Source organism: Octopus bimaculoides, chromosome 18, assembly GCF_001194135.2.
Source record: "Octopus bimaculoides isolate UCB-OBI-ISO-001 chromosome 18, ASM119413v2, whole genome shotgun sequence".
Classification (NCBI taxonomy): Eukaryota; Metazoa; Mollusca; class Cephalopoda; order Octopoda; family Octopodidae; genus Octopus; species Octopus bimaculoides.
The window spans coordinates 19411375-19427920 of NC_068998.1; the positions used below are offsets into that span (position 1 = coordinate 19411375).

General features: G+C 32.5%; 1 protein-coding gene across 1 annotated transcript in view; it reads right to left on the reverse strand.

Annotated features, from left to right (window-relative positions):
* LOC106874512 (intermembrane lipid transfer protein VPS13A) overlaps positions 1–16546 on the reverse strand; it is a 264016-nt gene that overhangs the window by 34845 nt on the left and 212625 nt on the right. Inside the window, exons 60-63 of the mRNA XM_052974544.1 lie at positions 4799–4906; positions 3140–3226; positions 1483–1674; positions 157–290 (exon numbers count right to left, since the gene is read on the reverse strand). Of these exons, the coding sequence (XP_052830504.1) occupies positions 157–290; positions 1483–1674; positions 3140–3226; positions 4799–4906 (521 nt within the window). The remainder of the gene's footprint in view (positions 1–156; positions 291–1482; positions 1675–3139; positions 3227–4798; positions 4907–16546) is intronic.

The window sequence follows — 16546 nt, forward strand, 5'->3', positions numbered from 1 at the left end:
ATATATATATATATATATATATATATATATATATATACATACAAGAATAAATAATAAATTTCAAAGGTGAAATAATTTCTTAAGTAATTAAAAAATGATATCTTGCTTTTGACGAAAATTTCAGCAAATTAAAATAAAGCAAACAGCATATCTTACTTCTGGCTAAACTGGACTGAACACCTATCGGTGTGGTTCACCAAAAGAACAGAGGCCATACCAGATTTGTAGTTGGTCAGTGTTGTAATAAAGGAAGTTTCTGTTATTTGGCAATCAATGTTGATTCCTCCATACTGAAAAATAACGATAGTTCAAAGACTTAAAAAGAAGTTAGTAAGAACTATAATGGACTCAATATAAGTTGTAGTGAAAGGAAAAACAAAAGAAAAAAGAATGAATAAACAAGAGATTATTCAAAGATTGCTGTATAGAATAAAATTGAGATGAAGTATGATATCCAGATGTTTAGTCTCACAGAGACAATGACAAGAGATCAAGACTTTTGATGATTTGCTGTGCTCGAGAAGACACGTCAAGCTAAGTGTAATCATGGTTAATGCTGGTGACATGAAAGGCACTCATGCCTGTGACACTTGTGAAGCACCTGTGCTGGTGACATGTAAAAGGCACCCATACCATTAACATGCAAAAGGCACCTAGTACACTCTATGGAGTGGTTGGCATTAGAAAGGGCATCCAGCAGTAGAAACAAAGCCAAAACAGATTGGAGCCTGATGCAGCTCTTTGGCTTATCAGTTCCAGTCAAACCATTTAACCCAGGAAAATGGATGCTAAATGATGATGATGATAAAACTGTTATTGTTCTTGAGAAAGGCATGTACTCCTGTTTCCACCATAATAATTTACCTTAAAAAAATTTAGTGAATTGTAGACATAGTGTCTGGGGGAAGTCGAGTGAAGAACAGTGCATGAGGTAAAATGTGGTCATAAAGTGAAAGCTGATACAATCATGGGCCAAAGTCATTTAATTATTCTTCTAGAAAATATTGTTGATGTGGATGTCTATGGGCATAGGTATGGCTGTGGGGTTAAGAGGTCTATTTTGCAACCATGATTCCAGGTTCAATTCCACTATGCAGCAGTTTGAGCAAGTGTCTTCTACTATAGCTTTAGTTTAATCAATGTTTTGTGAATGAAATTTGGTAGACAAAAACTGTGCAGAAGTTTGTGTGTGTGTGTGCATGTGTGTTTGGTGTAATACATATATGTGTGTAAATGTTTTTTGGTCATGCATATGAGGTAAAGATGTAACCATTGTTGAGAAAACTGAAAAATCATTGTTTCCATATAAAATTACTGTGTAGTATTAGTTTTACAGTGAATTGCAATCCTTTGATATACTTGACATATAAATTGTTGTGAACCAATGATTGGGCCATTAAAAACTTGTAACCATTGACAGAATTGTTCACCAAATAAATTACAAAAAGAAGAAAAGAAATATAGAAAAATAATAAAAATTACATTGTTTTCCAATTTAAGAAGAGTTGAATGAGGTTTGATTATGGAGAAGACATTGGTCTCTTCATTTGTATCTAGAACTTTGGCTTTCAATTCGATCTTTGTTGTCAGAGGCCAGAATGGTATACATTGTTGTGGACGGATTTCAATCCAGCTAGATGGATCAGGAGTTATTTCTTGAACTAAATATGTTAGCTGAAATTATACAAAATTGAGAGAAAAAAAAAAAAGAAATTTAACAACAGTTAAGTATATTGATTAATTATTTTATGTAGTAAATTTTTATTGAGACTGATGACAGTTGAGGCTTGCCAAATCAACATAATATTGGACAACCAACTTTATATTGTTTTAATGCACAGTTGAAGGCTGAGAGACCGCTGTGCCCAAAGCCTTTGCAGGCATCCCTAGATTTTGAGTGAAAGGATTAAATAATGCGAAGTGTCAGGGTAGCAGGTAGAACAATATAGATGATAGAAGAGGGAGAGGGATGTGCATTGGATGAGCTTAGTTGGTACATAGCTTGCTATATAGAGGAGTATTTGTGCAAGTAGAATTGGATCTGTCCCAGATATATGAGCAGTGCTTCACCATGGGGGACACTTCAGCTTAAAAGAGGACAGCAGCAGGGTTGGCTGAAGTATTTTTAGGCTTTAACTCTTTTAGCCTTTAAACAGGCCATATCCAACCAAGATACTACCTGTTTTATGTACAAACTGGCTTGATCTGGCTTCTCACATCTACCTTAAAATTAATTCTAAAAATAAACACTCACATCATCAAAATCTTGAAGTCACACAACATAATTCATGATTAATTCAAAACAATGTCAAATATGCATTAATTCGACAGAGTAATCTTAATGCTAAAGGGTTAAAGAGGAAACCCATCCTTTTAGATGCAGTTTCAGGTACGCCCACAGATGTGTGGTCATCAGAAAAAGGCATCATATTTTGTAAAGTCTAGCATTTGTAAAGTTATAAAGTTCTCAGTTGTGTGAGGATTATTAATAAGGAAGGTGTAATGCTGTAGACAACAAAACAGATTGTTGTTTAACTCCAAATTAGTCCTGATTGAGCATGTATTGTGCATAAGTTTTCAAGATATGTAGGACTAAAGAGTTGGTCCATTTATACACAAGGATAATAACTCTTACAGGATAAGACAACAAAGCTGTAGGAAAGGAACTATCGAATGGCACTGTAAAAAATGAGGGGAGTGTTTTCTAAGCATAAAGTGTTGAATTTAACTCCACCTATGTGTATAACTTAGAAAGGAGGTGGATCCTCCATAGTTAGACTACCCTAGATACATTACAAAAACTCCAGCGATGCCCCAATGATTCAATATTTTATGAAATGCACCATCATTTGTAGATATTGTAGTTAAGAATGTAAATTAAGTTTGAGATAGACAAAAAAGACCCCAAAAAACCCCCTCTGTATTATCAAGCATACTGTCTCAGTTTCAGATGTAAGAAGTTAAGATGAAAACAGAAACACACACAAAAATAGTAGTTATATGAAACAAAATCAAAAATACATTGAATTTCATTTGAAGATTAATAATATATATTTTAATTATTTGAGCAATGTACATTTATTAGATAAAACTTTTAAAAGATTGGTTGAAAAAATTTGCTCAGCAGCAACCATTTTACCTCTGAAGTATTTAGCATCATGTGGTATGGGGTGAAGGTTACGATTTTTGTTAAACCAGAGGAAGATAAACGGATGTTAACACCAACCTAAAGAAAAAGAGAGATAAATGTTTTAAATACATTTCATAATTGTAACAGTTATAAAACTTTCATGCATTCTTGTTTTATATAGAGTGTACAAAGCAATAAGGACCTATAGTTCCAAATTTATAGGTGTTTAAGACTAATATAAAGGAGCTGTACAAGAAGGATTTATTTTGATTATGCATAATGACAAATTTGTAAAAGTGTGTAAAGCAAACTTAAGAGATTCCAATATATCATTGCTACTTATTTTATTGATAAAAGAAGAATGAAAAGTAAAGTCAGCTTTAACTAGTTTTGAAATGAAATAAGAACCCTCACGTTTCAGTCATCATCACCACATTTAAGCAATAGAAAGTTACAAAATATATTGCTATGCGGAGTTTTCTAACATGCTTATGGTGTTAGTTTTTAAGCTATATGCTGACAAGATTTCCAAATAAAGCAAAAGGTTTACTGCAGACTGAATTCTTCACATATGTCAGTATCTATATATTCCTAATTACAAAATTGTAATTTTCAACTTTGGTGGTCAGAGTCAAAGCTCACTTTGCAACCACAGGGTTTTGGGTTCAGTTCCACTGCATAGCACCTTGAGCAAATGTTTTCTACTTTAGCTTCAAGTCAACCAATGCCCTGTGAGTGAATCTGGTTGACAGAAACTGTATGGAAAGGCTATCATACACATACATGCGCGTGTGTGTGCATGTATGTATATGTGTGTGTCCCCATCACTGCTTGAGAACTGGTGTTTACATCCCCATAACTTAGCAGTGTAGCATAAAGACCAACAGAATAAGTACCAGACTTAAAAATAAGGTCTGGAGTTAAAAACCTTCAAGGTAGCACCCCAGTATTGCTGCAGTTCAATGACTGAAACAAGCAAGAGGTTGAAAATATATATAGCTATTTGATTGTTTTGTTCTCTGATTGGACATTGTGAGTGAGTTCATGGAATATAAAGGAAACTAATTGTTCTCCAGCTGGATACTCCATATAGGAAAGAGGACTGAATCAATGTGGACATGCTTTTTGACAGAGACAAAGACCTGGAGGAAACAACAAAGGACATTCCATTCTATTCTGCCATCATTTTGCCCAGCATGCTAACAGCTTTGCCAGCTTGCCACCTTGAAAGTTCCTTCCCGAGTCATATAGACTCATTGGGTCAGTTTCCTGTTTTCCGTGGCACTTATATTCCCCACTGGATGAGATACTGGTCCATCACAGGATTACTCACTTTTGCCAGCTGAGTGATCTTCTGGCTCTTATGATAATAACAGGTGAAGTTTCTTAATGAAAGAGGACAGGTGTTAAAACAGTCAAACACAGATAAAGATTCATTTCTAACATGGATTCAGTGACATCTGGAAATAACTATTGGTAATAGTAATGAAAACAAATGAACTATTCTAAAGATATAGTCTGTCGTATGATCTCTGAGACATTATCCCCAAAAGCATAATAATTGAGGAAATCTGATAATGTATACAACTGACAAATCAATTTAGTCAAATATTAGTAGATTTAAGAATAATGAATGTAATAAATAAAAAGAAAAAAAGAACTATATACTTCATAGATTCCAGAAGCTTTGTTCTTGCACTGAACGGTACCAGAGCTTCCGACAGTGTCCAGTGAAAACTTGTCAGACCATTCAGATTCTGCAACTTGGAGACAAGCCTAAAAATAAAAAAATTTTTTAATTCTATAGTAAAAAGTTAATTTATGAATTATGATTTATGGTTATCAATTTTTCAATTGATCTTTGGGTCAAAATGATAGAGAGAGAGAGAGAAGGGAGAGGAAGAGAGAAAGAGAGAGGGATGAAAAAAGAACAAAAGGATGGCTATAAAAATTTGATGGTAAAAACTGAAAGATCTATGAAAAAGAAAAAAGAAAACTCATTATATTCTGATTATATACTTCACTTAAGATAATGTTTTGAACACCACATATTGCTATTGAGTAATCACAGCTAATTCTGTCTGTGTATATCTCTAGTATGGAGATCAGCATCAAATATTTACAAACAAACAATAAAATTCCTCTGATATATGAAGTCTTGGCATTGAACTTGAGTGTCTGATCAGTATCCTGGAAATAGTCACTTATTTTTATGTATTTTTATTGAGAATATGCTGTCTATGTTACTGAATGGCAGAATTGTCACTACATCAGTATTTGTTCAAGCTCTTTGTGTCCTGAGTTCAAATCCTAATGAGATCAATCCTCCCCCTCCTCCTCCAATGTCCATTTTCCATGCTGGCTTGAAGTTGGATGGTTTGAACCAGAGCTGGCAAGCTAGAGAGCTGCACTAGGTTCCAGTCTCACTTGGCTTGGTTTCTACAGCCTGATACCCTTCCTAACACTAACCACTTTACACGTGTGCTGGGTGTTTTTAATGTGGCACCCACATAAGCACTTTTAAGTGGTACCAATACAACTGCTTTTTTTTGTGGCACCAGCACAGGAATCTTACAGGGCATCTCTCTTTCACAGGGGGAAATGGCCTTAATACTAAATTAAGTCTCTGTCACATAGTGAGATAATCCCCACCCTAGTCTCAGAATCAGCTGCACTATGCTGAGAGAGGTACATGGAGGACTATTCACAGTATCCCCTTCTTCTGAGGCAGCCACTTCACTGTTACACAAGTAGAATGTAATCCATGATGCTTCAGTAGAGCATGGTACATTGTTATGATGTGATAATCTTGTTGCCTTCAATTTCAGGTCTTAAGATACACCCAAGAATTTTTAAGTTAAGAAATATTTGTAATTGTAAAATTCAGCAAGTTACTTTCTAGACAAAATCAGAAGTTAAGATGGGAAAATTATCACATTATTAGACACTTGCAGACATATTTCAACTTGCTTGAGTTAAAACCTGTTTTCTTCAGAAGATTGTTACATTTATTTAATATTTAAAGCAGAAAAAAAAAAAAAAATCACTACTATACTTTCCTAACCTATTTAGCAATGGTTAAACACCAATAAAATAATGAGAAATAATCTTAGTTTCTTAACTATTTAATACAGTAGATTTGTTATGTTATTTTGACTTTAATTTTTAGGTCTTTTTCTTAAAACACCATGCTTTTACATGGCAAAGTAACTGCAAATACTGCAGAACAAATTAGATTATTCTCATCTAAAGATGGATGGGTGGGGGCGGGAGAGAGAGAGAGAAAAGAGAGAGAGAGAGAGAGAAAAGAGAGAGAGAGAGAGAGAGAAAAGAGAGAGAGAGAGAAAAGAGAGAGAGAGAGAAAAGAGAGAGAAGTAAGTGAAAATGTTTATAATATCAAGGAACATTTGATTTCATTATGAATCATTGGCCTGCATGAATGGTCTATGATAATTCAGTTAATGAGAAAGCATCACCATCACTATTTGTCATCATTTTTAAGTGCAATATATTGGAAGGGACGTTTTGAGGTAGTGTAGTATAAACTGGACGTCCTTTCTGATATCAACAAACCATGGAAAGATGTTAACAAAAACATCACTTTTTATATATGGCAATGATTCATAATGAATGAAATATTTAAGTTAATACGTCCCATTTTTTTACTGCATGAATTTAACTTAAATATTCTTTTAAAAAACGAAACTCAATCCATTAGTTAATGCTTACATTGAAATACCTGGAAACAGAGAATCAATACTATCATTTGTTTAGAAATTTAATAAGCAATTGTTGCAAGAAATAATACAAAAAGATTATAAATAAAGTAAAACTGATGTGAACAAATAATTGTTTTTTGTTTTAGAATTGAATGAAATATTTTCAATAAATTTATATTTACAATAGGATTGTTCTGATTAATGATTTTATTTAAACAGTGTTATTTGATTCATAAAGTAAATGGCAAAATATTGATTTCTGAAGTTTTTTTTTTTTTTTAACATTCACAACATTTCTAAACTACACCATTTCTAAAATACACCATAAAATTTTGAGTAAACTTTGAATTAGAATTTCCAATAAATTAAAAAATTTATTTCAATTAGAAATTAAGGTGACAATATTGATAAGTATTTACTCCATTGTATATTCGAACAAAGCTACTGCTATCTTACTGTATAAGAATGGTTAAAATTTTTTTGTCAAAGTAGTTCTGAATTGATATAACTTAAGAGAATTACTTTTATTACATTTTTCTAAATAAATTCACTCTGTGAATTGAAAGTTGAATTATAGACAAGAGTCGTGCTACAAGTATATAAACCATTATTAATTTTACACTTGTTTTCTATGGGATGGACAGGCCATCAAAGTCATTTGGTGTTACTGTTCTCCGAGCTTGGTAAAAGATCATATCTCATTTGCATGTCTCAGTTTCTGGTTTGGTTTCTATGGCTGGATACCAACTATTTTACAAAGCACAATACATGCATTTTATCATAGCACCAGCACTAGAAATGCATATTTATTGATATTGGTTTGAATAAAGTGTTAAATTTAGTTATATTTCTCATAAAATCTAACTCATGTTCACAATGAGAGTATTGTTACCTATCTATTATTCTTTTATTTATTTCAGTCATTCAGCTGTGGCCATGCTGGAGCACCACCTTGTAGGATTTTAGTCAAACAAATCAATCCCAGGACTTAATTTTTAAGCCTATACTTATTCTATCAGTCTCTTTTGCTGAAGAGCTAAGTTATAGGGACATAAACACACCAACACCAGTTGCCAAGTGGTGATGGGGGTGACAAATACAGACAGACAAACATAGATATATACATATATATATCTATATAAGATGGGCTTCTTTTAGTTTCTGTCTGCCAAATCCATGCACAAGGCTTTGGTCAGCCCGAGGCTATAGTAAAAGACACTTGCCCAAGGTGCCATGCAGTGGGACTGAACCTGGAACTATGTGTTCGAGAAACAAGCTCCTTACCACTTTTCATTTATTTATCTTAATTTTCTCTTTGTAATACGAAACAAACTTAAGAGTAAAACTTATAAAATTAGGTTTGTTATGGTAAATTCTAGTTAGATATTGTGCCATTCTCTTTCTTTTGGTGGATGAAATAAAAGTCTATTGAAACAAATTCCACAGGATTTGAAATAAAATTTACTAAAAATTTACTTGTTTACAAGAAATAGTAGTAGTGGTAATAGTAATAGTAGAGTTTAGTGTTTTCAAAAGAATTTGTCAACATACAATTTTACATATTGTCAACAAACTTATTCCTTAAAGTCTTGGAAATTTCAAAAGTTAAAAGTTATAATAAAGCTTAGGATAGTTTTATTTTTTCATTTAAACATTGATCAACTTCTTTGTATGTTATAATCTCAGTTTTAGTAAGATATAACAAAAAACAACAACAAAGAAACAAAAAAACAAAATCAAAACATTAATAAACAATGAAATACAATCAAACTGTATTATATAAATGCACACACATTATATACACACATCATACACACACACACACACACACACAGAGGCATACACACATACACACACAGGGTGTTCATAAATTATCTTTACAGTTTGAAGCATAGAGAATGAAAAAATTATTTATGGAAACCTTGTATATATATAAGATTACATTATTAATCATTAAATCATTAGTGATTTTAGTAAGTACAGAAGATTGAGAGAAAAAAAACTGATAGAAAATAAACAAAGCCAAGTGCAAACATTAAATAATATAACAATAACAATACCCAACTGTAGAATACCACAATAGTAAAAATATGAATATATTAAATACCATCATGCAGAGAAAGAGATAATTTAATTACAATAATGATCATCACTACAACATATAATAAAACAAAAATGAAAGGAATAAAAAGAAGCAGAAATGAAAAGGGGTTTGTTGCAAAAAGCCAAGAACAAAGGTCAAAAACAGGTACAAAACATGTTTGACTAAATATATATAAATAAATACTATTTTTAACAGAAAATTTATAGCATGATAATTCAGTAATAATTGACAGTATAACTCACACTTCAAATTCATATAAAAACTGGAATATGCGTGCATGTGTGTGTATATGAGTGTGTGTGTGTGTAAACAGATGTCTAAGTATATATATAACATACATATATATGTATGACTGCTATTGTTGGGTTTAGAGTTCTATGAAGATTATCATCGTCGACTCTGTTTCCAGTAGAATGGTTTGTCTACTACTGTACTTAGTAACACTATTTTGTCATGGCATACAGAGAAAATGTAGTGTTCCACAGATGATCTGTTGTGGTTAAGCATCCATTTGCAGAGTTCCAAACAACTTCAATGGCGATATAAACGATATAACTCGAGTTTATCATAATTTCTCATATCTATCTGTTTATATATATCGTCGTCGTCGTTTAACGTCCGCTTTCCATGCTAGCATGGGCTGGACGATTTGACTGAGGACTGGTGAAACCAGATGGCTACACCAGGCTCCAATCTGATTTGGCAGTGTTTCTACAGCTGGATGCCCTTCCTAACGCCAACCACTCAGAGAGTGTAGTGGGTGCTTTTACGTGATATATATATATATATATAGATAAATAGATAGATATATATATATATAGATATATAAGGTCTGGTAGTATGTAAAGTTAGGGTCATTTTTAGAGAAGCACTCAACCCGAATACTAGGCTATCAACACTGTTGGGTTCCAGGCCAAAGCTGAAATTCCTCAGGTGTAGAAAATCCAAGTTTCACAATGATTTCTCTATAAAGTAGGTTTGGTGAAGAGTAAATAATCCAGATAATAAGAAGAAGACAAAGAAAATTCTTTAACACATCTTTAATGATTTGTTACAATTGTTTCTGTAGTAACTGAACACAAACAATTGTAAAGAATCATTGAAGATGTGTTAAAGAATTTTTTTTGTCTTCTTATCATTTAGTATATATATATATGTATACACCCACTGGATGGTATTGTCATGTCATACATTGTGTCATGTTGATCCTCCTTGAACATTGCTTTAAAGGCAGGTACACATATCTGCAGAATGGTCAGCTGCTTGTACACTAATTCATTGAGTAGGTAATTCAACTGAATCCTCATCATAAAAACTGATAGATATTCATCCGAAGGGCATCCAGGTGTAGAAACAATGTAGAACTTGGTCCTGCCCTCTGGCTTGTCTCTTCTTGTCAAACTGTCCAATCCATGCCAGCATAAAAAATGAGATGTTAAATGATGATATATATATATATATATCATCATCAGTATTGACTAGACTATTGGATGTTAAACACCACTGGTCACAATGTGCTTCCTCAAATTGTCTTAGTTTTCAAATAATGCCACATTCCCCTTCTGAATGGAATGCCAGTTCATGGTAAAGTTACCCATTTACAACTGAGTGGACTAGGGGAATGTGAAATGAAGTATTTTGCTCAAGGACACAAAGCACAACTGGTTTGGGAATTGAAACCACAACCTTGCAATTGTAAATGCAACACCAACCACTATATGTGTGTGTGTGTCTTTGTATGTGATTGTGTATATGTGTGTGTGTATATTGTGATGGTAAGTTGATTAAAACAAATAACTAGAACCTTACAAAAACTGAATGATGATTTGCAAGGTGAAATTCTGTGTTAGAAAAGTAATGGAGACAAAGGTTAAAATTATCAGTAATGATCAGAGTGTGTGCATGAGTGTGAGTGTGTGTGTGTAGAAATAGAAATAAGGGATCTATTTAAGTTTAGGTTAATTAGAAATGTTAAAACCATTGAAACAGAAAAATGATAATGGAAGACATTTCAAACTGTTCACTAATATGGCATTGGTGTAAGGAAGATAGACTGGTAAAACTATCAGAGCATTGGACAAAATGTTTTGCAGCATTTACTGCAATTCTTAATGGTCTGAGTTCAATCTTGCCAAAGTGAACTTTGCCTTCCATCTTTCGATGGATGATAAAATGAAGTACTACTTAAGTATTTGAATCAATTAATTGGGCAAATTTCTAGTTTTGTGTTTATGTTAGAAACAATCAGTGTAGCTAAATTGAAGAAGGCACTGAAATACTGCAATATATTGGTAAATTACGTTTTCACAACCTGTGGGTGGTGTTGGACAAAGAAGTTTTAAACTTTGTTAGTGTCTTACTTCACTGAAGTTTCCGATGATGATCAGGAGCAATGTTTCCTCTCAAGCTGTGCACATTTTTTACAGCTAACACACACACAAAAATGTGCACACATGAGGCTTTCAAGATGAAATAATTTTCTTTTTAAAGTGAAGATGGTTATTCACATGGCGGAGTTGATACTTAGCAAAATAAGACAAAATTTGCATATAGGCATCCCCCATGAGGTCCAGTCCTGGCAGTGTGATGGCTTGTGTACCTTAATGTCTCTGAGAGCTATGCCCACAGAACACAAAGTCCTACTGGGACTCCCATGCTGGCCAGAGGTGAAAATAGGTTTGTGTAATGCTAACACCCTTACCTAGGAAAAAGTAAAGTTACAGAAGCATCGATGACAATTCAAAACCAACAAGGCCTGACAAAGGAAGACCTTCCCTCAGGGAAACATTTCAGACACACAGATAAGAATGTCCCTCCATAGTGAGGGCATGGCCCTGACAGTTGAAAGTTAAGAACAGTGGTGAGAGCCTTTGATGGTCTATGTTCCAATAGGAGAGAAGGGCTGAAGTAATAAAATTCTGTATACACCCATAGCAAAAAATTAAAGGGAACACTGATCAGGAAGGTGCTTCGTTGTTCCAGCACCTCAGCATTACAATCACCTGTAGTAATGTCATGAAGGTTTTGGAGTATCTTAAACAATTTTTTACAACACCTCTAATTGATTCATTATTTCTGCCTTTGTTTTCTCGATGTTTACTTTTGCATTGTAAATTATGCACTTTTTTACTTAATTATTGCAAATCTTAAATTAGGACACAATTTTACAATTGTCCATTATAATTTTGCTGTATTTTTAATTCTAAACATTCTAATTAACCTAAAGCTCAAATAAGTTTCTGTTTTTTTTTTTAAGAAATATCCACAGAATACAATAACTCTGACTCCTTTCCATTTTCCTAAACATAAAAAAAACAACAATAAAAAACTACTAAGATAGATACCTTGCCCCTTTACAAACACCACATGTGCACATACACACTTTTTATTGAGGGTATTGAAGTTAGATTTCTTCACAGTTATTGACTGGTTTCATCTCAATAAATTGTACACATATATTGAGTTCTCTTTCTTCAAAAGACAGCAAGACAGCCTTACTTCGTATATATATATATATATATATATATATATGTGTGTGTATGTATATATATATAAATATATATATATATGTATATATAAATATATATATGTAGTAAAAATTCTAGTCTTCATGTCTATCCAGAGGTGATAGTAAACCATTTCCATGTACTCTCATGACACAGAATCATGAAACCATAGCATGTTATGGCTTAAAAATTCCCAACCAGAACACATGATAAAATAGATTTTAATACCTAAAATAATCAATATAATGTGTTCCAAAGGGTATTAATAAAAGTGAAGTGAAATGACTAGGACTGAGAGCTGAAATATCTAATATAAATCACTAGAATATCAGGAGACAAGGGGTGACCTTAATCAAGGAGTTAAACCAAAATCATTAGATATATTAGCTTAAAGGAAGGGAAATGCCTAACATTTTGGATTCTTTCTCTTTTAAAAGGATTATCTTAATATAGCTATATATTTTTTGCTCTGACTTATAAAACCCTGTAACCTATGAATTAAAAGGGACATTTGATCTGGTAGATGCTTAAATGTCAGATACTCTACATATAACATCATAGTGTTAAATGATAATTTCTTTATACATTAGTCGCTGTACTGCAGAACATGGAAACAACAGAATGCCGAGATATATAAGTTTTATAACCTTTCAAAGTTGCATACTTTTAGACAAGTGTTTCTTAAGGCAGTATTTTGGTGGGAAGGGTTACATCAGAATGCGGTGTATGTAAACAACAAGTTAATAAATCTTGCAATAAAGTTTTGATTAAAACTTCTTTTGAAGATATATATGCTACATATCAGTTTTTCCCATTCATGATGGAGTGCACATTGTTTTTTTTTTTTAAATCAATGATGAGATGTGGGGCAAAAAAGAGTCTAAGAACACTGAGATCCCTCCATTTTTTCTTCATGTAAGTTTTCCATATGAACATTAACCTGTAAGAGTTCAGAGTAAACATTTATTCCATTAACCTTGTTCAGTTACCTCTATGTGCCATGATTATGAGGTTATGAGAAGAGTGTAGGTGCCATCCTTCTCACCAAACCAACAAATGTACAAAAGAAACATACAGAACATGTATATACATGTAGCTTTTAATCAATGATTGATAATCAGCAGAAAACACCATATACCAGAAAAGAGAATAAAAAGTTGTTCCAAATACCAACTCGTATGCATGCATAATTTACAGGAAGTGTGCAGAAGGGAGGTTCTCTGGGAGGAACAGAAAGAAAAAAGAAGTAATGGGAAGTATTGCGGTAACTAAACTGATGCCGAGAGCATTTAAATGTTATATTATTGAAAATATCTATTGACAAGATAGGAGTGCGGTCATGTATAGTTCCATGTAATGGGACAGTACATGACAAAGATGAAGGTCTTTGGATTGAAGAGAATAGGCATAAAGCATTACCTTAGTAGATGGTGAAAGTGAATGAGAAAGGTGATGGCTGTTGGGTACGAGCAGAATACAGGAGTATGAGCTAAGGAGGCTACTGACTGTGAATAATGGTAGAGAAAAGTAGAAGCCACTAGCTGTTTGTGGCTTAGAAGGCAAGTAGTCTTACAGATGAATATAAAATCTTGATGTGGGGGAGAGAGGGAAGGAGAGAGAAAGAGAAAATATATATGATGACCAACAGAAAGTTTCTGTTGGCCTGATGAGTTATACTCAAAACTATTGAGTGTAGTAGATGAGGTTCCATCATAAGTGATTGAGGAAATTACTGCATAAGTGTGTGTGTTCGTTAGTTTACCTTTGAAAATACACGTTCTGTTTCAGAGGTCTGAGAAAAAGCACAAGAAAGCAGCAATATATTAAATGAAAATTACATTGACTCTAAATAGCTAGATTTTCCAATTAGATGATGGCTGAAGAAAAAAATATGATTTTAAAAACATTGTTTTGCTGTAATCTTTCTTTTCTGAACCTTGGAGAATTCCTAAATGTATTTTATTACTGCTATACTAAGTTAAGAGAGAGTGTTGTTGGTGTTTGATTGAGATAATAGTGCCTAATACTAATAGAAATGGTATTCCTTTTTAATAATCCAAATGGTTGACCTCAACCCAACTATTTTGTACTTCATTAGAGTTCTCTATATCAATGTACAACTGCAATGTACAACTGGATGACACATGTTAACCATCCAAAAATACATTTAAGCATTTATTATTTGTTACATGGTACCAAAATTTTCATTATGTGAACTGTCACCTAGTCACTGACAAGGATACACTGCATGTAATCTATGAGTTTTTGGGTTGCTAAATATATATCAATGTATATTTTAAGATCATATCACAGATATTATGATGGCCTACAATTCAATAAATTTTAACTAAATGTCAGTTACCTTGAAACATCACTTTATACAAGATTTCTGTAACATTATTCTTAGTCAAGCTAAAGTGGTGAGCTAGCAGAATCATTAGAATGGCAGACAAAATGCTTAGCTGCATTTCTTCTGGTTTTATATTCTGATAGCAGAATAAAACAGGGGGTTCAATTAAACTCTTTATTATATGTCATGAATTACATAATCTTTACACATATTTCACTAGCATATATTAGTTTGTTGCATGGCAATCAGTACATAGATGACTGCCAGAAGATCTGGTGTTTCAAGGTAATTATATAACTATCTATAAGGATTACCATACAAGTACACACTAGCGAAACATGTGTAAAAGTTATGTAATCTATGGTATAATAAAGAGTTTAACTGAAGCTTCTGTTTAATTGTATTCTCATATATATATATATATATATATATATATATATATATATATATGAATTAACTATAATTTATATATATAAATTATATATATAAATTAAGTATTGCTTAAGAAACAGCTGTAAGACCTATTTATAAATGTTCTATAATGCACACAGTCTTGTTTTTTATCTCATAACGAAAAATAAATCCTGATATATATATATATATATATATATATGTAGGCACAGACATGGCTGTGTGGTTAGGGAGTTTGCTTTTCAGCCACATAATTTTGGGTTCAGTCCCACTACATGGCACCTTGGGTAAGTGTCTTCTGCTATAACCTTAGGCTGACTGAAGCCTTGAGATTGAATTTGGTGGGTGGAAGCTTCCATTGTGTGTGTACATGTGTATGTAAGTGCTTGTGCCTCCTAACAGAGAGGAGGGATATATATATAATATTAGTACAAATGTTACTAAATCTTGAGTTTAGTCAATATTTTACCCCTGAAAATAAGAAACATGAGTGCAATGTAGTGGCAAAAATCTTAAGTGTAAAAATTTTGTACAGGTGCATAAATCTAAGCAATAAAAGTATAAACAAAATTGAAATCAGAAGTTATCCAAGGTAAGGTGTATATAAGCAAAAATTATATTTGTCAATTAGCAGTTTATTTCCAGTGATAAACAAAGATAATAGCAATAACACAAGCAAACAAGCATACAGTAAAATTGAAATATCTTAAACATCAAAAAATAAACAAAAAAAAATTAAATTGCTTTCAAAACCCACCCTATCCAACAAATTAAGAATTTCTCATTTATGAATGTAATTCAACATGGTTTCATTTCTAATATTTGTTTTTAAAAATTGGAAAGTCACAAGAATACAACTTTCCTTTTGATGATTCAGGGAAATTATATGTGAAATAGAAAAATCTTGTAGCTTTTCATTTAAAACAAGTTGCTCAACCTGCGAGAAATAGTAGCTAAATCTCCCTCAAACAAAACGTCACTGCAGTGATTTCCAAACAGTGTCTCATGACACTAGCATGGTAATTATTGAATAAAGAAGTTATTACTACCCTTTTTTTTTTTTTAGGTAATTTAAATTTTAATTATAGGTGGAAATTTATAAAACTTTGCTAATCCTTTTGTTACCATGTTTCTATCGAAATACATTGCCTTTGTTGCAAATGATAAAAATAAAAAATGAAGTATTTTGTAAAATAACCTTGACATTATTAAGCTGGTATTTGAAACATAAATTAATGTGAAATTTTGTTGAAAGATTTTAGTTTAGGTTATTTTAAAAAAGGAAGTTTGTGTAACAAAACCAGGGATAATCTCAGACAGATTGGT